This window comes from Anarhichas minor, unplaced genomic scaffold (genome assembly GCF_050575085.1).
Source record: "Anarhichas minor isolate MPS153535 unplaced genomic scaffold, ASM5057508v1 ptg000010l, whole genome shotgun sequence".
NCBI classification, from domain to species: domain Eukaryota; kingdom Metazoa; phylum Chordata; class Actinopteri; order Perciformes; family Anarhichadidae; genus Anarhichas; species Anarhichas minor.
This window is the reverse complement of record NW_027466456.1, coordinates 5,684,021-5,709,300: the sequence shown is the minus strand read 5'-3', so window position 1 is coordinate 5,709,300 and position 25,280 is coordinate 5,684,021. Positions and strand designations below refer to the sequence as shown.

The window sequence follows — 25,280 nt, the reverse complement described above, 5'->3', positions numbered from 1 at the left end:
TTTCTTTCTTGCTGGCTTGCTTGCGACGCACACACACTTCCATATTCATGCGACCTCCAACCGCCCAGAGCTCTCAGCCCTGTAGCCTCCCAGGGAAAGTGCTTGGTATGAAGAAATCCAATATGATTAAGACTATGATTGCTGCCTCTAATAGTTTTAGCACCCATACCCTCTATTAAGGAAAACATTGGGTTTGGACCGCAGCTCAGCATAGGCTTCTGACAGAGGGGATCAGCCTATGGGAAAGACCCATAATTCAGTGTTTCTGTGTGTGTGTGTGTGTGTGTGTGTACAGTAGGTGTGAGGTGTACATATATGGACACATATATCTGTCCATGTATGTGTGTGTTTCTGTGCTTTTCCTGTGTCTGTCAGTGAGACTTATGGTGTGTGTGCGTGTGTGGGTGTGTGTGGGTGGGTAAGTGTGTGTATGTATGTGCTTGTGCAACCCACACTGCTCAAGGGCAGACTTGGTCAGCCATACTGAGGGTTTGTGGTCAACAGATCACAGGATTGTGGCTTTAAATGGGCCGCAAATCATCAAACAGGCCACACGGATTGAGGGGGATGCTGGAGCAGACGGGAGGAGCGCTGGATAAATAAGATTACAACTTCTGCAGTCTGTCTTCACTGGAAGGCAAAGAATAAAACCTTTTGGAAAAACAGCTAGTAAAGGAGGTATCAGGGATCAGCACAATGCTAAGTGTTATATAATGTAATATGTCTATAGCCGAAACAATTTCTGTAACATGGAATTCAATAAATATATGCTTTTCTTACCTTAACTCAGACATTTTAGGCAGTTGACCGATATAGTTTCAGAGACTTTTTCTTCAAAAGATCACTTTTAAAGTGTTTCTAAACCATTAAATAAAGTTTTTTAAGTAATCTTAATACCTGGCCACACCAGAAAGTGGAACAGCGATATAGTTGGTGAACTGCGGTATCAAGCTAACTGCTAACGCGCTAGCCGGCTGGGCTAGTCCAATGCAGTAGATTGTCTCTATTTTATCTCCACTTATTTAATCCCTCTGGCATTTTGTTCACCTTTGTACAAGATTTTGTTCAATGAAATGTTATTGAGAAGCGAAAATAAAGCTCTGAGTTAGCAAACCCATTAGCTTGTTAAATTGGCTTGTTTGCTAATCAAAGACGTGTTCGTACCCTCAACTCTTGTCTCAGAACTGTCTGCAAACAGTTTCACTTTTGTGGAACAGTTCATACTCCGTCAGACGAGGTTAAAGCAAAGAGGATGGTGCAACACAGTAAATAAACAATGGTAACTTCCTCCATCTTGGACTCTCTGCCTCTGCATCCCCTCAAAGGTCAGCACTGTCAGGACAGCTTGCTATTGGTCAACGGCGCAAATTTGCAGGTCACCCTGGAATTAATTGGATCCACCACCAAATTTTTCCCATTTAAAATGCTGGTGCGACCACGCCTTTGAGACAAACCTTTACTCTTAAACTGAGAGCGCAGGATTGTAAATTGACTCTACACGTGGACAGGCCAAGTTCCACATTTGAGTCTGGAAAAACTGCAGCTTTGAAAAAGCTGATTAAAACCGAATGTGCGGTTCCTTTCAGAAGCCAGTTTGATGGTGCGGAGACACAGAACAGAGATGACCGAACAGCTACAGCACACTTCATGTGAGCACAGTGCCCATATGTGCACACACTACTTCTTTGTGACAGTGGCCTAACCTCAGTGTTATCTCTCTCTTGATAACACTCCCTGAGACTTCAGGCCAACTGTCTGAACTGAACTGGCTCCGGAGCCACAGACACACAAACAAACACAAACAAATTTCCACTGTCTCACATCCACACACGCATACACACACCTCAGCTTAATGTTCTCGCCTCAGAGGAAACCATTTCCTATCAAAGCTGCTGTGAGTTTCCAGAGCTGTTTATCTCTTTTGTTTATTGTAAGAGATGCCCTCTTTGTTCCATGCTATAAAATAGAACCGTAGTTCACCAAAACCGAACCTAATCATGGTGCATTAACCTGTACTGAAAACAATAATCGCTTCATTATTCCCTTGTCTATTTATATGTGTATCACTGGTGGTATTGTCTAAACATATGAGGGCTTTTTTTTTTTCACACCAAGCTCTCAGTTTCCATCTCACCACACTCCCTGCTGGGCCAAAGCCTATCTTAATTAACACCGGGATTTTACTAGATCACTGTTGGTTTAGTAACAGCTTCACATCGACTGTGACAGTAATTAAGTGCTGAAGTCGAGGCTGAGAGTGAGAATGTTGTGCGTGTCTCACACACACACACACACACACACACACACACACACACACACACACACACACACACAGACAGACAGACAGACAGACAGACAGACATGATGTTATCGACTTGCGGGTCACTGAAAACAATATCTGTCAAAGGCAATTGAGTAGAAATGGAGCCACATCAAGCAGTGCCACAGTCTGTGTGTGTGTGTCTCTGTGAGTGTTTATGTGTTCGCCTGCATGCATGAGTGTGTGCCAGTGACCCAATCGGCAGTGTGTGGTTACGGGTGAGTAGCCGTGGTTTCAATGGCTACACACACACACACACACACACTGTCAGAGCTTGCTGACAGATGCCTTAAACAGAAGAAAGGAATGATTGTACTCTGTAGCTCCCACAAATAAATACCCTGTCCACCACAGCCATTGTTGTGAAAAGTAACGCACAATTAAACACACACTGGTATAAACTTACATACACATACAAACACATCACGGCCCTAAAAGATAAAACAAAATCCCTCAGACGCACACTGACGTTTACAGGCCAGGGGCGCTATCTTTCAAATAACAGGAACAAGCTCAAGAATGTTTATCCCGCCAAAACAAAATGCTCCCTCTCCCAGTGTCTCTTCTTTCTTCCCATTTCCTCAGGCCACCATCCCTTTCTCTCCACCTCATTTCCTCTCCCTCACCGACCCCCTGCTCTCCGTGTCCGCACCCCCACGTGGTTCATTTCGGGCCAGGCAGTGGCTATGGCAACACTCCCAAGAAGGTGGTTTAGTCAACAGCGAGCCACAGAGGCCCTTCTCTCAACCTCCGTCTCGAGGGGACCTCAACTCTTACTGCACAGATCCCAGGATGACTGTATGAGAGGAGATGAAGGGGACCGCTGAGGAGAGGAAATGGGAAGGAGCGTCCAGAAGACAAAATACTGTCAACACTTAAGAGAGAAGACAATTAACTCAGCAAACCCTCCTTCAAATGTGAGTCATATTAGGTTGAGTGCCAGTCGCAGTTGTGCTATAAACGAAGACTGGAAATCCAGATTGTAATGTTGGCTCATGTTGGCTGACCTTTTAAAGAACTGTGAGCCAAATAAGAAAGCTCGGAAGAGACCACGTCATTTATGCACGGGCAAATTTAATTATTTAGTCAAAAGAACTATTGTCAAAAATTATGACTTAATATGCCAAACAAACAAAGGGACACATACAGTATATATTAGGGTTCCACGCACATGCAGCAAAGAACCTCAGTCAGATTCCAACCAGGGATGATGCAGTTTTTGTTTGTGTATAAACCAGAAGGCCGCCATGATGCATTGCAGATTTGCACCATTGACCACCTATAAACCATCTTGCCTGTGTAAAGTCCAAAATGGAAGGATGTGATCATACAAGCAGTGTCGTGCAAGCTGTCACTATGTCACCAAACCTCCTGCACCACTCATTTCGGTTTGCAATTTAGACTCCGTCGTTTCTGTTTCCCATTTCACAAGGTGTTCAAGTTATTTTGTCTCCGAGGGTGTAAGTGAGCAGCACGTTGGATGGCAGGTGAGGACAGCACTGCAGGATAAAAGTGGAGTAGAGACGGGAGGAGGTGCAGTGCTCCGCTGTCTGGCTCTGGTGTTGTGTGTCGAGGGTGTGATGGCTTGTGTCAGTTAACACTTTCCCCTGATGTTGTCCACAATGGCGGACGAGGTGTCGGTGTGTATTTGAGAGTGCGTATCGTCCTCGGCACTGCCAGTGTCGGCAGTCAGAGTGTAGCGGTGAACAACGCAGACGCACACATAAATAGAGCCGAGTCCTGGGACGGGTGACACATGTTTATCATTGAGGGGATTGGTGGGATTCCTTTCATGTGAAAATGGCTGACTGTTCCCTCGCTCCCAGCCTGACCCCTCAGCTGCCTTTATCTCCCTCTCGCCTCTCACTTTCTCTCTCCCTGGACAATTTCTCTGAAGCACTTTCTCGTCTCTCCTGACTCCGACCCCTTAGCCTTCATCTGACTTTTACGGCCATTGTATTCCTCTTCCTGTCTCTCTTTCGCTACCCTTCGGACCCATCTGCTTTTCATCTGAGCGCCGATAGACGGAGCGGAGGGAGCTGGTGGTTGCGGCTAGGATGGAGTTAGCTGATGGGGATGGTCGGAGACTGACTGATTGATGCATGTGAACAGTGTGTCCGTGCGATTGTGCGCAATTCAACACCCGTCGTCACGTGTGTTTATGCGGGTGCATTCCTGCATGCATGCGTGCGAGAAAAAAAATGAGTGAGTTATTAAGCTTTACCAGGGATGTTTGCCTTCTCATAATAAATGCACACAGATATTTGGCACGCTCCGACACCCCACCCCCACCCCCAAACCCTCACAGACACATTTACACACAGCAGTTCTCAGCGCGATGAGCTGTCAGTCCCTGTTAGGCTTGGCATTCTCGTTAGCACGCGGTTTGGATCCTCTTTCAGAGGAGCTGAACTCAGGACCTTTTCCCCCTTCAGCATTCCAGAGAGCAGCGGACAAGAAGGAAAGAAGACAGACAGGAAGTGAGAGCCAAGGACCACTCACGATATCGGAGAGTTTGTATTTAATCATTTGTTGAAATACCTCCAGCGCTGCGTACGTTTTTACTATTCGCGGAGAGCGTAGCGCTTTCAAAGCCCTGCTCCACGCCGCCTCTAATAATCGTGTCTTCATCTAAACTGTTGGAGATCCCTCTCGGGTATATCAAAGGCCAGCTGTGGGACAGAGAAATCAAGCGTACCACATTTACCTTATACGAACAACTTTACCTTAAGTTTCAATTACATTCCTTCCAAATGAGCCCTCGAAGAACCCACGGCTGATTAAAAGGAATGTATTTGTGTTTCTCTGGGAGAGAAAGAAAGTGGACTAGAGTTGCTTTTTTACAAGAGCCAGATCAGCAGGTCCTCCTGGGTGGGCAGTGCTGCCCCAGAAAAGCTGAACCCAAACCAGACATCCTTCAAAATGATTTCATCCACAATCACTGGGGCACTGACGACTGCAACCAATCCAAGAAAAGCATTTCGTTTTCTGTTTTTTTTAAAAAGAAAAGCCAGAAAATTGCTCACAGTGAGGGGGAACTTCCACCATTCCTACAGACTTGCCTGAAAACTTCTCTAAAGCTTGGCGCATTCCCAACCAAAAAACTCCCGTCTCCACAGTCCGCACCACGCCAGGTCAGCCCGAGTGAAGACGGATGGAATTCCTGGAACATCTTGCAGACTTAAACCAGACTTCACACTTTCTGAAATCTTCTTTTTTGTTTTCATTTAGAGAACCTGCTGATGGTTTTGAGAAACAATCTGTCTGTGGTTGGGGTGGTGGGTGTAGGTGAGGTGTGAGGAGGAGCAGCTTAAATGGCATGGGGGGGGGGGGGGGGGGGTTTGGTCTCTCTGTTCAGGCAGACCACTACAGGTTTGATATGAGTTGGCCTATACATGATCAATTAGTGATCATTCTCATTCTCTTGCCAAGCTTTGGGGTTGGTTCATACACAAGTAACAGAGAAAGTAAATACTTCAAAAACAAACAATAGATCTCTCGTTGAAAGACCTTAAAAGTATAAAATTACACACACAAAGAAAGACTCAAGAAAGGGATTTGTTTTACAGTTTACCAGACATCTGGATCTCAAAGTCAGTAGGCAGTAAAACGAAGCCTCTTTTTGAAAAATATGAACTCAAAATGAAAAAGCACTTTTTAATTTCTCAGTTTGTTTTCTTTCTCCTCCTTCACCACCTCCTTTCTCTTTCTTTCCTGTCCTCATCATTCTCATCTTCTCTTCCCATAGTTTCCGTGGAGCCTTCCAGCTTTTGTTTGAGTCAGGGGGCCGTTTTGTGTAAACAGCAGCCGGGTTTAGGGTTTAGGGAAGATAGTGAAGTATATGTGGTTTACACAACCTGAGCAGTTTCTTACATTAGTATTCCTCCTCTGATAAACATGAAAGCAATGCATTCTGGCTCTCCTTAGTTTTCTTTTTCATAGCTATTCATTACATATGCTGAGTTTTATGACACCGAGACCAATGAAGCGATTTCAAAAATCCTTTGTAGTTCCATAGTGCCATAGAGTCAAAGTGTAAGTACTCATTTATTGAAACCTTTTGGACACGCAAGTTTGTTTTCTCCAACAGCAGCAATTGACTCCCTTTATTTGGCTCAACTTGCTTCCTTGGCGATGCAACGCAAAGCTAATCCATTACATGCCGCGTGTGACCCAACACGCAAATTACATACTGTACTGGTTTGTAGAGCTAGCACACCATTGTTTTATTATATAAACCCATAAGTGAAGGTCAATACAATTTATTTTTTCTTGCAGGGAGATTCAACATCTGTATACTTACAAGCACGAAAAGCCTAACAGACAAACACACACACCATTGTCTTTAGTCTAAATATATAGTCATATCACATGTACTGAATTCTCCAGACACAAAAATAAATAAATAATGGAAGTAATTTCGTGATCATTACACTCCTACGCCTTCCTTCAACAAACAGACACATTTACAGGCGTATTAGGTTTCAGGCAGAGCTATTGTGCTGGAATCCTTTTGTCTCTGAGCAGTTGTAGGAAAATGTAAATCAGCGCTGCGGTCGCGATCAACTTCAATAAGGCCAAGACCAAACAAAAGTCCAAGTCGATTCAAAGATACGCTAGTGCCTTCCTTCAGGCCACAATAGGATGTAAATCTGTCAGGATTGTATATTGGGCTATGTATTATACTTGTATTGGAGAGGATTTCTCAACAGCATAAAAATCCAATGTAAGTGAGCGTATAATCAGAAGCCAGCTGGACATTCATCTACAGACAGCAGAGCTATAAAGGCAATTACGCCTGTGATTTCCATGTCACTTAGACTACATTTGTGTCAGTCTCAGGCAAAATACTGAGACACGACCAAGATAAATGAGGTTGGAGTCAGAGAAAAGACCGCAGCTTTAACAACTGTGATCAATAACGCCGTGGAACCCAGACTGCGCTCGGTCCTGCAGCCGTATAGAGCATATAGCGAGGGCAGCGGCGTTGCACTGTTGTCCAGCTGGGACCTCGTGTCTAAACATTGTCATCACTCTCATCCTTTCTCTCATCCTTCACCGTATCCCCTCATCAATCCCCCATCATCCCACTAAATACCCCGGCTGTTAGCGGGCATTAAAAAGCCATTCACACTGCTCTCATGTGCTTGGGTTGGCCGTCACCAGAGCTGACTAAAGAGGCTTTGAGGAGGCCTGGCCTCCCTCTCCGTCTCTCTCTCTCTCTCTCTCTCTCTCTCTCTCTCTCTCTGCCTCTCTCATGCACTCTCCCCTTCGCATTTTGGCAAGCTGATAAAATAGACTTGTGTTTCCATTCCAATACTCGCTCGCTCTCTGTGAGCTTTTCACAAAGATCCAGCTTTTGGCTGTCAACAATGGCACGCACGCCTTCACCATCTGTCCGTCAGGCTTCTGTCGGCCGCCCGAGGCGTTGACACTACTACCTGAGAGAATCAACAGCAGAAAAACCTATCAAAAACATGGGATTTGTTCTTGCCGATCCAGAACATTGCTTGGCTCACGAAGCGCCCAGTCCATATTTTTCATATTATCAGATGCCGTAAAGTTGCAGCGTGACATAAGACGCTGAGGGCCACATCCGCAAGAGACAAATGGCAAAGAAATATCTTTGTGGAGCTCCTCACCACTGGCGGACACTCATCATACTTAAGCCCGGAACAACAGGGACGGATGCCATGCATGACAAAAACAAATCCCACTGTGAACTATGAGGATGCAGCCAGACAAAACCAGAGGACAAGGGCCTTCTTAAAAAGTACTTTGCAAACTAATCTCTCTGATGTACGGCATAATGCTGCCATAGAGTCAGCTGTTAGCTATAACTTGGGCTCTTTATTTTATCCCAATCAGCACCATTAAAAGTACGCCCAATTAGCGATAAGCAGTTCTTGTTTACAATGCAGCTACAGATGTAGACACACCCGTCAGTGAATTACTTTGATTCTGAAGAAAAATTTGCGATGGTTCTCAGGCAAGTTCTGATTTCTAAGCAGATTTATGGATGTTTATTCAATGTCTATCAGAGATAATATTATCCTCTGAAAGTGTCACACTGAATCTAAAGATATGTGTTTCAGGATAAGAATAGGATCAGTATTGGAGCCTATCTGGTACCAGAAAACTAAGAAAAATACTTTTGAAAAGTATAAATATGTATATCCTGTGCTAGAAAGTAACACAAAAGTGGCCCAAACTCAACACATGCTGAAAATAAAAGTCTCTTTTTAACAGTGAAAGACATAAAGGGGTTGAAGTATTTAAGAGTTGCCAGCCACATTGGGTGGTATATTATGGGATGCTATTATTACCCCAAGGCAGGTGGTCTGGCACAGCGCTGACAGGGGCATCAGAAACCAATAACTGTCTGCTTACACACCGACTTTCTTCTGCCAAGTTAAACTCGCGTATCTGTCTGAGTCAACTTTAGCTGAGAACACCAATGGACAGTTTCTTTCTCTTCTGTTCTCTCAATACCTCGAAAAATCCTCATGGGAATCGTAAGACCCTTAGGACCTGCATCTCTGAGGCCCGATGATTAACACCTTATATCTCTTTTTTTTTTCCTCCTCTGGTTGGCCTGGTGACTTTGCAGCGATGGCAAGACTTCAGAAAGTCACTTCTCCCAGCCAAGAAAATGAGTCGGCGCATCAGCCCTCGTAAAACAGCAAATTGTATTTTTACGCTCTGTTTTTATAGATATAATGTGTTGATTAGTGATGTCTTGAGGTGCTGGTAGGCAGATTTTTTTAACCTTTTGACAGAGCCAGGAAAGCTGTTTCCTACATTTTCAGTCTTAACGCTAAGCTTAAAACTGAATGAGTGCATTTCCCAAACTGTCAGCCATACTGCTCTACAACGAGCAGTACCCCTCATGATATAAAAAAGGTGTAAGTTGGGCTACAGTGTGTGAGCCACAAACATGTTGTAAGAGGTTTTAGGAAAACCAGGATCACACTATTAACTTCTGTTCACTGTGGCAGAAACAAGGATTTGTATCCTCAAGTGTCATAAAACCGCACAGAACCTCTGGAATATATGAGCGGAGTGCAAACATAATTTAACTTAGTGAATGAATATGTATATTCAATATGCATGTGTAACTGCGCATAAAGACTTGACCTCCAGACATGCCCCGTGTGGCCACGACAACAAATTTGTCTGCGACAAAGTCAACCGCCCCCCGGCTGTTCATCATTAATAAAGGTTTTACTCCATCAAACCATTTCCCACACAGGCCCACATCTGTGATCCACACAACACACACATTCACCTCCGCAGCCCCTTCAGGCTGACATATTTCCCCGCTAATCTGTTTGCACAACTCTGGTGTGACCACAGGCCAATTACACGTCGTCACATGATGCACGCGCCGACGAGAGAGACCGAAGCGGAAAAAGGAGAAAAGAGCCATCCACCGAGAGCCCCCTCTTTCTTAACTTCTCCCCATCTCCTCCTGGTTCTCTCACTTCTATCCCATCCCCTCCATCTCCAGCTCTCCCACTCAGATTGTGACTTCAATTACAGCTGCCCATCATTTAGGCTCTCCCTAAACAACGGCTGCCTCTCAGAAATCCACAGTCCCGCTACGTAAATTTGATTTCTCATCCCATTTACGTTGCATAAACTCTGCCATATGTTGGATATTATATTTACACTGTTCCAGTAGACGCCAAGAGAGTGTATGCCTTTGGGAAGGTAAAAGAACTGTGTTGGATAAACTGCGCTGGTGAATGACGGGTGAAATTGACCGTGATGTGAGGGAGAAAAAACTCAAAAGCAAAAGAGAAGAAAGAGAAACTTCACAGCAGCATCCTTTATTTCTTTTTTCATTGTTGTCTTTTTTATTTTGGCACAGAGGAAACTGCTGAGTGGAGAAAGTGGAAGGTTTCCTCTGTTATTGTTGCCATTGCTCTCTCCCAGTACCACCAAATTGAACAATTTTATTTTCCTCTCCTCTCTTCCCCGTTTTGCCTGAGTGGCGTGGGGGGTCACTCTGCTTCTCCTCGCTCCCTGCTGCTGTTCCTCCACTTCTCTTTCTCATAATCCCTTTTTATGTTTCTTTCCTTTTTTCTTTGGGTCCTTTCTCCCGTGGTAGGGATTGAGCTGGTCACATGTCAAAAGCAGGGCAGCCAATTTGATCATTTATTTCTTTTTACGCGGCAGATGGATCGGAGTTTTCACATAGAACTACAGAAAGAGTGCCAAAGAGCTCAGTAAAGTGTTTGGACATTACGTTAGCGTACTCTTCGTCACTGTCCTGCCATAATGAACTCATCTTACAGTGCAAAAGAAAACCTAGAAATAATCTCCATCCATTCATCCGTATTTGCTAAACCGCTTATCTTGTTAAGGCCAAATTTTCCAAAACTAATTGACTCAGGCCGGTGTCGTTTCAAGGAACTGAGAAAGTCATGTTCAACAGCAGTGCCGAGGGGGGTTGGTGAGGGGGGGGGGGCTTCTGGGGCTTCAGCCAAAGAGATGGGGTCGTCCAGAGGGCGAGGACGAGGGCAATCGGCTCCCTCTGTCAATCCGGCTCAGAGAAAGTTCTGGGAGCCCTAATTCGAAAAGGTGAAACAGAGGCCTGAATGCACAAACGCTTGAAATCCTCTGAGCTACTGAGGGCACGCTGGGGTAAAACGAATGTATTGACCGGGGTCTTAAGGGTTTGTGATGAAGGCCGCAGCAACGTGAGGGCTACTGCCCGTCCAGGTGGTCAGCTGCTGCTTTGGGATCCGTTTTTAAATAGACACTTTGCTGTTTTTAATCTACACTAACCTGGTGTAATGCATTCAAATCCATCACAGGAATGTGCACCCACATCTAGACCTGATGAAGACGGACTCATACATGCACCCGTCCTGTTAGGTGTTACAGGGAGGAACTACAAAGGGTTGTGACCGAGAACATTTCTGCAACGGGAGGATGAAAGTGTCCACAGACACATTTGTCATGACTCAGCTTTGTTTGACCTGTGAGGTTCTGTGTTTGTGCTTTCACTTATCTGTGCAGTAATCTATCCCCTGCACTGTTTGTGGTTGTACGAGAACATCTGTGTCTGAAGACTTGTTAATGGCTCTGGAGTCTGTCTCCTGCCTCCCCGTCTCTCTACCTGCGGTCTTTTCTTGCCTTCGCCTGCTGTTTCGTCTGTCTGCCTCCTTCAACTGAGAGGTCCTCTTACATGGAGAGACGTGTAATGGGCGTCGCCCCAATTGCATGGGGGGGGGGGGATAGAACGGATGACAGGTTTATGTGCTCACTAACAACTAAGACTTTATTGATCCCCGGGGGTAAATTCACAAGCTACCCGGCAGTATATCGAATAATTGAAATTACCTTTAGCAACTGCACCTGAAGTGTTTTTGAGTACAGGACTTATACTAACAGAGTATTTATAACAGAGTATTTCTACACTGTGGTATTGCTGCTTTTACTTCAGTAAAAGATTTGAGTACTTCTTCGACCACTAGCTATGAAATCAATAGTTTACAGGGCCGAGCAGGAGTATCAACTGCTTCCTGAGACAAAGTGTAATGTAATTACGGCTCAGCTGTTTCACACTTGAGCCTGTCAGAGAGGTTAACATTTTACTTTGGGCCAGTTATGTCGGTGGTTAAAGCCTTTATGATTGCTCGGAATACTAATTTTGGGAATACTGCTTTGCAGACCAAGACTTAAAACACATCTATGTTTTTTTGTTGTTCTTCTCGGCTCTCTTCTCTGACGGAGTTAGATTGAAACAATCTTGACACGGCATAAGCAGTGCTTCTCAACGTCAGATTGTTTAATCATGAAAAACCTACATTTGGCCCAAATCAGCACTTCTTGTATGAGACTAAAGTCGAATCAGAGTGTTTTTACAGGTTGTTTATACAGGACTGATCCAAGTGCGAATGTGCACAGCTCAGTGAATGTGTGACACGCAGAATTAGCCAAAGAAAATGACGTACATGTTCCCCACAAGCCTGACTGGATAAATAAACATTAAAAGCACAAATGAAACATTATCATTTGACTTGCAGGATCATGCAAGTAAGTAGGAAAGTGAAGGTTTTTGGAGGGGGGGGGGGGTTATAAAAAGGAGAGCTGAAGTGCTCCACTGGGTTGTGTATAATGGGGACAAGGCAGAGGGGGCAGAGAAGACGCATGGGTCACATTAAAACCGGGTTCAGTGAGAGGGCTCTGCTAATGCTACATAATCCCCGACAAGCCTGGCTCACACAACACACACACACATACACGCAGTTGTTCTCTACTGGGCCCTATTTATGACCGTTGGCCGGTGTGTGTGTGTGTGTGTGTGTGTGAGGTGTGGTAGTATGTGTGACTGATGCCACAGGCAGGCTGGGACGCTGAGTTCATCTCAGACCACCAAACATCCGACATGGAAAGTTGCATGCCATGGCGTACTGGCAATCTTTTTTCCGTGTTCGCCCACACTGGGCGATACTGATACACCACGTTGTCCGGTTACTTGTCTGGTGCTGCTCTTACACTCTTTATGTTTCTTAGCACCAATGTGCCGTATTTTTATGGCTGTTTTGTGCTTAGAATTGGTTCCTCAATGCTTTTAAAGGTAGATGGTGTGGATAGAAATCTGTGCACGGTACTCACTTCGTCCCATTTAGCCCCAATTGTCTGTGTCTGTTTACGTGTAAGATTCTTGCTACTGCACTCTTGAGGAAGAGGAACTCAGGATTACACGATCATAAACCACCAAAGCAGTATATGTTTGGAAGCAGAATATTCACTGTCCCTCAAAGAAAAAATGACCAAAAGTGGCTTTTGTTTGAATTCAAGTGACAAAGCCCTCTGGAGGATGTAGGAATTATTACTGCTGAGCAACGGAGGAAACACCGCGACAATCTATAGAGCTACAAAATCTACAGGAGGCAGTGGGTCGGGGTAGTTGGATGGGTCAACAAAATATTGGACTGTTGAATGGGGGCCCCCTGTTTACTTCCTGTTACCTGCAAACAGTCAAAATTAATTTCTTTTAACCATGACCACTATAATATATTTGAACCTAAACCAGGATCTTTCCATAACCAAGTCATTTTTATGCCTGCGCCTAATCAAACCTTAACAATAGCAATGTTATCTCTGCCTGATGTGTATGCGTGCGTTCGTGTGTGTGCATCTCTGTGTCTGTCCACAGCTAATCTTGCATGCTGCTGTCCCAAACTGCATAATATCTCATAAGATCAAATATATCAAGGTAGAATGTAATTATGAATGATGAAGAGAAGCACAGACTTAAGCGGCGCACACATCACATCGCAGACACATACAATGACCCCAGGTTTTAGGGGGCTAACCTGGTTAAGCAAAGGTTACAAAACAACGACGTCCCAAAAGACAACAACATTCCAGAGGGGCCAAGTGGGTCTCTGAGGAAATCAGTCAGTCACATTCCTGTCTGTGATCAATCAGCCTCTGGCCCAGACAACCTGAGATTGACCTCAGCCTGCTTGGAAACTACCTGCCCTTCCCATAGAAAATAACCTCCAGCTCCATACAGTTTACTGCAGTTTCCCTTGTTGTGATGAGCAAATATGTATTGTGGAAATATAATGTATGTGTGTGTCTTTGAGACTACCTGCTTGCAGGAAAACACGCTCAAACACCGTTCACTTTATTGCAATTTCCACTGCTAGGATGACAATATAATTATACAGAAACAGAGTACAGTTTGAGAGTGTGTGTGTGTGTGTGTGTGTGTGTGTGTGTGTGTGTGTGTGCTGGTGTAGGCGTGTGCTTTGGTCCTCATTTGAAGGGATGATGACTGCGGAGTGAAGATGGATCCACAGTGTGACGCGAGGCCGCTTGAGCAGAAAGGAACGCTCATTCTCTCCAACAAAGGGAGAATGTGGGCGAAGGATTTGGCACATTGAACACTAAAGTATGGAAGAGCACTTCGACCCGCCGCGCTCACTAACTCACTACCTCAGAGGCACTCAGCTCAGTGACAATGTGGTGGAGTCATTACTTCAGGTCTCTCAGGTACAGAACTCAGTGTGACGAGGGACGTGACCTCTGTTGGATTCACTGAACGGAGACACAGCAGCGGGTTTATGGAGGACCGCGGGGATCACAGTCGACTTAATAGTTCACAGAAGAATTCTTCAGAATAAAGAAACCATTTTTTTCCCCCTGCACGCTCCACTGCTGCTGAACTTGCCACTTTCAACTTTCGTTAAAGCAGTGAGTGGAGAGAGTTATCGTGATAGCCCGTGTTGACTCGAGTTTTCCAGTTAAGGAAATGCTCAAATTGTGGCACTTTGTTTAAGTGGAACATTTCTTGTAGCCGCCCCGTACCAGGTTCCTGTCAGCTCTTGTCTGCTGCCTGCTCTCTAACTCAATCATAGCTTTAACCATTTTTTTTCTCCCTCATTTTTTCTCACAAAATATGAAACCAGTAAAAGAAATTGTGATTTGTTCAGTTGTCAAGTGCACAGTGCCCCTGTTTTCTCAGCGTCCATAACATCCAGCCTCTCTACCTCCCTCCATCTCGCCATCAGCCTGCAGTGTTCTGGCCAGCACGTAATCGTCTAAGTGCTTCTGGATGGCAGCGGGCTATTTGGTCATTAAGGGGCCTATTAAGTCATTAGTGCAACAGTGAGACTGCCGTCCGCCTGCCGACAGGACCAGATGATCGGCCTGATACGTGTTGCCTCGCAGTTTTCCACATATTTGCGCAGGTAATTACAGCTTAGATGTGAAACACCCTCAGATGTCATGCTTAGAGAGGGGGATACATGTCGCCAGCACACTTTAAAGGTAATCCTCCTCCTCCTCCTCCTCTTTTTCCAGTTGGCGTGTGTGCAGATGAGCAATGGGACGACCAGAAGCCTCGGGACATGTCAGAGAGAAAGATAGGGAGCGAGAAGGAGTGGGAAGGTCAGAGAAAAGAAGAGCAGAGAGCAGACAAAGAGTTGCTTTTTCCATCAGTTCAGCCTCTGTGGCCAACACATCGCTTCAAAACCCAAACTTGCACACCCATCACGGAATGTAAATATTTGGATATGGGTAACGTTGGACGTTAGTTACTTAATTCCTCCCTTTAAAGATGTCCTGTTTAGGTGAACACGGTCCAAAGAACACAACGCAAAGTATTCTGCATGATTTGATGCGACACATGAGAATCTTATTTTGATTTCAGCGCTGATGTTACTCTTAGCAACCCTCGCCCCGGCCGGGAGACATTCCCTACGCTGGGCTCACGATATTAAACTCACCGCTTACCATAAATGCCCATCAAATAAGTGGCATGTACAGCCAGAAACCTCTGGATGTGTACGGAGAAAGACGTTTCCCCTGGATATGTGCTGTGTTTTACTTACTTTTTAAGTCATTTTCAAATATGATTTGTATCCTAAGGCCATATACTTTGTGAGGTCCACTCTGAATTGGAAAACCAAACACCGATGCGAATCACATTGAATATCATATAAAGTAATAGCGACTTATGGGAAACACGGACCGTGTGGGTCTGAACACAGTTAAAGGGAATGTCTCTGGCCCAGACAGACAGAGGTTTCACTTTATGACCACTGTGTGTAAATTCAGTGGTTGCTATCCTAGCACCATGCTCTTTTCATTATCTTTTCACATATCTGTGGAAAAACTGAATTTTAATCACATTTTATGTTAATTTACCACAAAGAAATGCACTGTTGTGATGTTTTAGCCACATCTCCAGGCCTGAGAGTGTGACCAAAGCATGTGTGGTGAGGCTGCAGTGTCAGCACAGCAGAAAGCCTCAGCTTGACAGCGGAGGTTAACTGATTGAAATAGACATGTTAGGTTGTCACTGAAGCTGTAAACAGAGGAGGACGCCCTCCTGCTGAGAGGGAACTGGATTCTGTCAAACATCCACCCTCCCATCCCTTAAAACCTTAACCCGCTCCCCTCTCCAGCCGTGGGGTGACAACACCGGGATGTACCGTTGTCAGCCATCTCTCTCTCTCTCTCTTACTCACACACACAGTTGCACAAATCATGGCACAAAATAGCCTGAGCTGATGGAAAGTCATCCTGTTGAGAGGTTGGGCCAGGTATTCTATGAGATCGGGCGCTGCCTGCCTGCTCAGCAGTGGCCAGACTGACCCCCAGCAGACTGCCAGTCTCCTTACCGCTCCGCGGCTCCACTACCACCTCCCGCCGTGACCCATGACCCCTGCCCAGGAGACAGGCGCCACTGATATGATGTAATTTCTCTACGACATGGGCCAGTGGCCTCGGCTGCAACGCGACCCAGGGAAAATAAATACGGGTGTTTATTTGGTGGGAGTGAGAGAGGCCCACAGGCTGGAGCCGCCCTCGAGTTTCCCAACAGCAACTTTGCACCAGAGCAGTTTCTGTTCCACATCTTAACACCAATAACATACAAATAAGACTTTGGGGTTTGGTACCGTGCATTGTACCATTGTGACCGAGACTGTTGATGTACTCAATATCAGAAGATGTAAATGCACCTTCCATCTTCTGATTCCTTATTATTTGTATTTATGTAGATACATAAGCCATGATGGTAATTCATTGATCGGCCCTTGAGTGAAGCGGCTGTAAAGGAGTCACCTCCTGCTGCTGTGATTGTGCAGCTCGCACCCTCTGAGTCGACTATGCTTTCTCCAGCCGTTCCCACTCGCTGCTCAAAGCATTCACAGAGACATCGGTGCCGGCCGGCCGGCCCAGCTGTCAACCTGCGTCGGCCTCCAAAGACCCGCCTTTGTTTCCACAAATTCTAAACTGCCTCACACAGAGACGCCCGCACCTCTCTGTGATCTAAGACCATAGAAAGGTCTCAGGCAGACAGAGCTTTCTTCAGACCACAATGGTCTAAAGAAAGCTCTGGCACACTCGACGTCTCTCCGTCCCCTCCCACACTCTAGCACCAACATCACCGCTGCTAACTGGAGATCGCTGCTTTAAAATGCCCGCTCCACCTCCTCCCATCCCGCAGAGAGTGAGGTCACAGGTCCCCCCCGGCAACAGCTAACCTGTAGACCTGGACCAGTGCCTCAAGACCATCCGTCTACCATGGCGCTTGGGACCAGGTGCCTATGAGAAACCTACAATTTGTCAGATGATGAATCACCGGCGCTTATGTTTCTAAGAGTCCCTCGTCGGAGTCAAAGTTACACGATATTGTAAGCAACTACTTTTATTGGGAACAAATAATATGTGGGCTGTCAGGGTTTGGAACATTTCCCAACTCAGATCTCCCTTTGAGCATTGCTCATGTTTCAGATTAGCGTTAGCGGTGAGATGATGCACAATCAGTCTCCGCTGCCTTTACACTTTCTTCTTTCCCCCAGTCAGTCTCTATCTCAGCCTTTCTCTCTCTGTGTCTCACTTCTCTTTCTTCTGTCTCCCATCCACGCATTTTCTCTTCGACCCTTCCTCTATTCATCCTTCTGACCTCATCCTTGTTACAGTCGAGCGTAGAGGGAATCAATCAACCAGTGTTCAGATTAAATCACAAATTATTATAATTGAGAATAATGGTTGCCATGTCAGCTTCAGTTCAGCCCCGAATTGTTCTCATACATATCTGGAAACGAGGGGGTTAGAAGCTCGGAAATCCAACGGCCCTTGTGCTCTGGTGTTATCCATGAGCCAATTTTGACTGGATTTCCATGGCAATAAAACTCTTGTCTGAATTTGAACACCTGTCTTGTAAAACTGTTACCATCCCTTGTGAATGCAGTGCCTGTTCTTTTCCCTGAAGATCAATAGATTACGCTTCTTATAGTCGAATGGAAGTTCTCAGGGAACATAAACACAGCTTTCTAAAGTTGGACACTGTTCTGCTACTCAACCCTGTTAGGATGTTATTTAAAACTGTGTTGTTTTTAGGGGCAACTGCCGTGCCGCGCCACAATAAATACAGATCAGTGTCAGGGACTGAGACTTCTCTATAGAGGAAAAAAGACAGGAGACATGAATCCCTTTAAGATAACAGGAAAACATGTCTACGGGACATAACAGACTACAGATTGCAAAGCCCTCCTAACGGCTATAGCACGTCTCCTCTTTATTACTGTGAGGCACAGTGTGCCTCGCTGAGCTTATTTCTAGGGGCAGTAAAGCTCCCAGGCATGTGCGGGGCATGCAGCGGGACTTTGACAGCGTAGTTAGGAGGTGATGATGAAAGAGGAGAGGCTGGGAGCCCACTGCCTCTCAAATTAGCCCCGGAGCCCTCAGACCTGTCACATGGAGGCTAAGCCACCGCCAATGTGCATGTATGGAGCTTTGCATGCGCACAGCGGGCCTTCGTGTGCGGTGTGCCGCGCATGCACTGCACATGTGCGTGATTGGGAGTGCTGCATGAATACACATACCGAGATGTTTTTTTTCCTCTTTAATTTAAATCAAATGTTTCATCAGAACATGAATTAGAACGGAGCATCCTCTGGGTGCTGTTGAGGCTCTTCGCAGATTTCCGTGGGACCTCCCACAGTTGGAAAAACGGTCTCCAGCTTAGGTGACCTCCAACTGACTAATTATATAAATAGATGCATGTTCCCCTCATGTATTTATCATCAGACAAGATATTGAGGTCGGCTGTTTTGCTCATCAAGTAATACGACTATTTTGTTCATCTTTCAGTCTCCGATTACAGTGCGAGCCCCACAATGCTGCAGAGAGCCAGACAGACAGTCTGCATTAATGAAAGAGAGAGCTCTCTGCTCTTCTCACCTTCTGTAATCCGTTCTGCATGTGCATTGCTCAGCCTGACACCCTCTCTGCACATTCAGCTGTTGAGTATTTGTTTAGTGAGGTGGATGGACATCAATAACCGTAAAGCTGTCTCCAGCAGAAAGGTTTTGATCACTTTTCTTTCTCCTTATATTGTTTTCTTCCACATTTTCTAGAGCTCAGCCTGCTTTACTACAAGCAGAATAAAAGTTACATCTACTCGTGCCCCGTCTAGGCCGGGCTTGTTCTTGCAATTTCTCCTGCTATTCCTCAGGGAATCAAATGCAAAAATGAGAATATAAACAAGCGTTCATTCCTCCTCTTACCTGAGAGAAGTTCAGCCCGTTGAGGGGGTGACACTGCTCCTCCACCCGCTCCACCGCCCCCGTCGCTTTTCCCATCCTCTCTGCCTCTTGAGCCAAGAACAGATCCAGCACAGGCGTCCCCCTGGACCGAACGTCCCACTCCGTCAACGAGTTCACCATCAGCATCACCCAAACCGGCCTTTTCCTCTCCCAGTTCCCCGCAATGGCGTTGAACAGGTAGTCAGCATACAGGCCACGGCCGCGCTGGTCAGCGGTCATCCAGTAAGGCATCATGTGTTTGACGTAGTCCAGGTGGCGTTTGAGACGGCGGTACAGGTCTCGAGGTAGCAGCGTCTGCAGGTTTTCCCCGTGGGGCAGCAGCTGGCAGCTGGTCAGCTTGGAGATGGTCAGAGGGTCGGTCAGGTCCAGCTCAAAGAACACATTGCGGCTGTTGTAGAAGGCCTGCTTGGACCTGTCGGGGATGAAGTCCCAGACTCGTGTATAGGGCACGTGGATGGTACCAAATAAGTAAGAAGGTGGGTGAGGAGGCGCACGGTTCACTCTCCACAGGAAAGAGTTCATGTCACTTTGCTGTGGAGGAGGCAGAGGAAAGAAAAAATAAAAGGAGGTAACGATTTTGAGAGCAAAAGGAAACAAAAAATACCAGAACCATCATTTAGAGAAATTCAACTAAAGCGGACACATTTTTCCTCTGTTGTGGTTTACTGGCTCACAGGGTCGGGTCAACAAGTTAAAGATTGAAAAACAGTTTTGAGATGACAGCAGCCAGGGGAGGTATGAAGTCGAGTCAGCTCGGAGTTTGCTGCTGTGGTGCGGGCCGGAGGTTTATAGAGGGGCCTTCTGCGCTGTGAACAGACCCCCGTGTATTGTTTAGGTGCATACCTCGGTTGCCAAAGCTTCTTTCGGGCTGGGAAGCATTTTGAAGGCTGCAGTGCAAATACACATGCACTGGAGCTCATAAAAGCCAAAAAGCTGAAAGAAACCTGCTCTCCGTTCTGACCCCACTGTGATACTTTTGTTTGTGAAATGTTCAGTGAGACCTGGTGCTGACAGCCTCAAGTACGGCACTGTTTTTGTCCTCTATATATTACAGGAAGTGTTTGTCTGGTGCGGTTATCTTAATACAGAACAATGTCACAATGGAAATGAAATAATCACAGCCATTCTAAATGAGCGTGAGGGCCGCATAGCATTTAAAATATGTTTCTTGTTAAGTGCTCTGCAGATGTGCTGTGCATGTGTTATGACTTTGATGTTGGCATTACTCAAATATGAAAAAAGAATTAACTTCTATAAACAATATCAAACTCCTGGCTTCTGAGACACAGTGTAATCAGGCATTTGAGGGATGAAACCCATTAGTGTAAAATAAAGTTATTCTTAGAAAATGTTTACTTCTCAAATTTAATCAAGATTTCCTTCAACATGGGTTCCAATAATACTGCACGCTGCCAACGTTGCCTTTGTCAAATACAACGTTTCAAATTGCTGCCAAAAGCCAGTGTCCTCCTCATGTGGGATGTTCTGCTATCTTTATAATTAACGACAATGAACTTGTAATTTCTGGCGCAATCTCTCTCTACATAAAACAAATCAAAAGTGCAACATTTAATTTCAGAGCAGCGTTTCCTCTTTGCAGAGACACTTAAATGTCTGAACAGTTTGTTTCTAACTTAATTCCCACATTAGCAGGGAGCAGTACACGCTGCTTTAGATGCGGCATAAGACGCATTAGTGTATTTTCCGGCGTATTTCTGAGACGCGGAAACTTAAAGAGCAGAGCTTCTTTTTTGTGTGTGCATGTGCAGCATTGTGTCATCCGTTAACTTGCACGTGTGCGCAAAGGCCTATAGGCCTACCCCCAGAAAATAAGACCTCTCGACGTGGAAAGTGTGGTCGTGTCCTGAGGAGAGGCGAGATCCCCACTTCTGCTAAAGCTGCGTGGACGTTTCTGGAGAGCCTTGACGCGCAAGGGCTCCTTTTTATGGGGGTAATTACTCTTAACAGAAAACAGAGACCACTGCACTGACGCATTACAAATCACATGAAGCGAAGGAGCACGAAGTCTTCAGTGATCTCTGACGCACTAATGAAACAACAGCCTGTGATCTTAAAAGACCCCGTGCGCACAAGTGTCATAATTTAAAAACGTGCCTGTTGCTGAGGTCGATTTTTTTATCCCCAGAAGGCAAACGTGTTGGATGTCATGAATTTAAAAAACTTTCCCCCTTTCATGCAGAGGATGCATTCACGGTGGGATGCAGACGGACACATGAACTGAGCTGGAGTATGGCCGCGGCTGCTCCGCGCTGCTGCACTTCCTCGCGGTAAAGAGTTCAAGCCACATCCATAATTTTACCAATATGCGCAGATAAGTGTTTTAATAAGGCCTCGTGCGTTGCGCTGAAACACGATCACTCCTGAAAGGTCAGTGAAATTTTTCCAAATGAAGTAAAGTCAGCGGTGGGTGTTCCCTTCTTGCGTTTGTCACATAAACAGCCATAAAGTTGGCGAGCTTTAACAATTTCTCTTGGCAACTGCTTTCAATTCTGAGGCCCGCGTCTCTTCTTGGAAGTGATTTTATGAGCCAGTTCTGAAATACCTGAATTTCTTCACATGTCTGAAGACAAGGCTGCAGTGTTTGATCACTGCACAATAATAATATTAGTATAGAAAATCCATTATTATTATTCATATTATTATAGGCTATACATTCTATACAACCATTTTCACTAATAATGCAACTAAAACTTATAATTTCATTTTAGCTTATAATAAAAAGTAGATTCAAATGTGTAAAAGGTCGTAACCTTTGGCCTCATTGTAGAGCATAATTATGATAAATGTTTTGAGATTGTGCCATCCTGTCGTAAAGTTCCCCTCCAAAATGAACACATTGCTGAAAGTGCGTTTCACTATTATTCTCCAACTGCAAGTTTTCAAGAAACAACACGTTAGGATGTCGACAACAAGTGTGAGTATCTTAACTTTAGAGAGGTAGAATGATACAATTAAATGATAAAGTCCCCCCAACAACACGACTCACCGACTTTGGTGCGTCGCACTGCCGCGGTCTCTCCGGTCGGTGTGCGCCCCAGGGTGCCGCAGTGTGCAGCAGAGCGCTCAGGAAGACCAAGCTGAATCCCGGCAGACAGACCATCGTGTCGAGGTTTTATGACACTCTTGACAAGTCAGCCCTCAGATGTCCCCTTTACCCTCTCTTCTCACTGCCCTTTTTCCCGTCTCTCCTCTGAAATAAAAAAAAAAAGAAACCGTTACCGGTGGCCTCTCGGCTCACATGTGCCGCGCCGCTGGAGGACCATTCCCGACGCTCTCTGCGGCTGAGTTTAGTTGTTCCTGTCTGAAACTTTTTCTGACTCCTCTTTTTTAAAAACTCGGTGCAGAGCTGAAGCGGGAGCTGCTGAAAACTCTTTGGAGAGTTTGCGCAGTGCGCTCTGCAAGTTAGGAGCGTCTTGACTGGAAGAGAGGGAGGTGGGACGACTCGAGTACCCCCCCTACCCCATCCCAATACACACACACACACACACACACACACACACGCACACACACTCCCCTGCTTCTTTTAAGAGGAGGGAGCGTAGGTTCAGAGAGGGATGACAGGTTTGCGTGTGTAAAACCCCACACAACAGACCCGAAAAGAGTGCAGAGTGGTGGATGAATGTTCTTCTAACGTCCTGCACTGTGAGTTTGGACATTGCCTCATTCACCTTGGTCGTTTTCCTGTGGTATGGTATCACTATATAGTATTTCATATTGTAGGCTAATGTCTAATACTCAATAGGGAGCTTATAGTTTCTTAGTATTTTTTTTATTTTTCTCAGTTTATTTAAACAAATTAAGAAATGAATTGTTACTAAACTTGTTTAGCTTGATGACATGTATTTTATATACTGCAGTTCCTGTGTTATTTGTTGAACTCTTGCAGCTTCAAGATGTTTAAAATTATATTTATAATTAGACAAACAAAACAATCCTTTTCAGCCTCATCTCTTTCAGAGTTGAACTGGATTTCTGTAGCTCTTTAAAGAAAACTGTGACCAATAACGCAGAGCGTGTATATGGCATACACAGTGCTGGCAGCCCACGGGTTTGTTTTATTTGGTTTTCAACAGAGTCATTCCAAAGAGGTAAATAAGCAATATTTCACATGTTGTCATGTGCTTCCTCTCCAGGAGGATTACATTTATCTCTGTCCTTCTCTGTTTGACAACCCTGCAGCCTTACATGTGTCTTACTGCTTAAATTCATGATTAATGGTCACAAATAAACGGGTCCAAGTAAAGACAACTGTGAGAAGTGTTATATTTATTTTCAGTCCAGCGCTCTTTTTAAGATGTATCAGTCATGATGTGGAGCGGGCGGATTTGAAATAAACGCTTGCGTCGAGGGAAAGTGCCCCCCCCCCCCCATCTGTGCAGGCCGCGATGTCAACGCTCCACTACTCTGCTGTGACCTCAGTTATTGTCCAAGTGGCAGACAGTGTGACAGAGTCAAGTAGTGGGAAATTTATCACGGAGACCCCTCAAACAAGTGGCACCGGGCCCCTCCCTGCAGGCCGGGTGGCAGACAGACCTCGGACAAGCAGCTCTTTGTCCTCGGCCGTGTTCTCCACTCCTCTTCTCACCACTCCGCGCTCACTTGTGTTACTGGGCAGCTTTGTTAGTGGCCGACCGTCCCTGTACGCTCATTGTATTGTCCGTTCAGATGAGGGATTGGGCGTTTCTGCTAAGTGTCTTTGATCCGCTTGTCTTTTAACACAGTTTCACGTTGTAAAACTGTGACACTTCTGCCCTTTGACCCTTTGACTTCTTTTATTGGGCGCCATTCATCAAGCGCTGCGAATCTTAAAGCCTGAAGAGTCAATATTTCTTTGTTTTACACATCTGCACTATGGACGACTTGAATGCAGCCTCAGAGGTTTTTAGATGTGTGAAAGCGGCATATAACAGGAATAACACGACACAGCCACATGGATCTAATCACATCTTTTCATCCCTCGCTGCTCTGTTTCTTCTCCTTGCACCGAGACAGGTGTGGGATTTCAGTTAGCAGTTTCGTCTCCTCTAATATGGCCACCTGTGGACTCAGGTACTTGCTTTAACCACACCTTGCAGTGGGCTTCTCTTTGAAGGAGCTTTTCCACATTCTTGGCCGGTTAGAAGTGGGCTTATGAGCGGCTGGCTGCAGGAGATTCCTGGCCGGGGGCCAGCGCTTACAGCATAGTGCACGTATAGCTGGGGACGAAAGAAGACTTTAAAGTTAATGTTCTGTTAGCGGACCGCAGTAACGCACATCTGGGGAGGCGTTATATGGAGAAGTTGAGAGAAAAAGAGCCCATTCCGATCTAAAGGTATTTTCAAAATGTTAAAATATATCTACAACTGAACCCTGACGATACTTGTGCTTTCCAACAATTTTATTGTCTTTTGCGTATACTGAGTGTGTCCGTTATTGTACCCCAGATGGGAGGTATAGGGAGTAGGAAAAGAGAGAGTGAAGAGACCTTGTTAATGTTTGTGGCCCTGCAGCACTAAGGATCCTGTGTCTACTTGTCCTTGTGGCTCCGCGTCTGTCTGTCTGATGTTGTGCAGAAGTCCTGCCACAAAACCCCAACATTAACTCCCTGCCTCAGCATCATTACTTGTCTATTGGTCTGTAATGATAGAGGTGCTACTTCTATTACTACCACTGCTACACTACTACTACACCACATGAAGAGGAAATGTGAAACGACAACAGAGATAGCGGTAACTGAGGCTGGAAGTGTGTGCAAACTCTTTTGTTTATTATGCACACAGGGACCCCTAGTGGTGTGAGGAAGAATGAGCATTATGCACAGTGTGGACAAAGGCAAGGACACAAGAGAGATGGTTAACCCGGGGGCAGAAAGATAG

At 45.5% G+C, this 25,280-nt stretch overlaps 1 protein-coding gene across 2 annotated transcripts in view; it reads right to left on the bottom strand.

Annotated features, from left to right (window-relative positions):
• Positions 1-22,777, bottom strand: part of trabd2b (TraB domain containing 2B) — a 55,073-nt gene extending 32,296 nt beyond the window's left edge. For both annotated transcript variants that reach the window (XM_076088586.1, XM_076088587.1), the window contains exons 1-2: positions 22,412-22,777; positions 19,366-19,935 (exon numbers count right to left, since the gene is read on the bottom strand). In XM_076088586.1, the coding sequence (XP_075944701.1) occupies positions 19,366-19,935; positions 22,412-22,525 (684 nt within the window). In that variant the 5' untranslated portion in view covers positions 22,526-22,777. The remainder of the gene's footprint in view (positions 1-19,365; positions 19,936-22,411) is intronic.
• Positions 22,778-25,280: the final 2,503 nt, after the last annotated feature.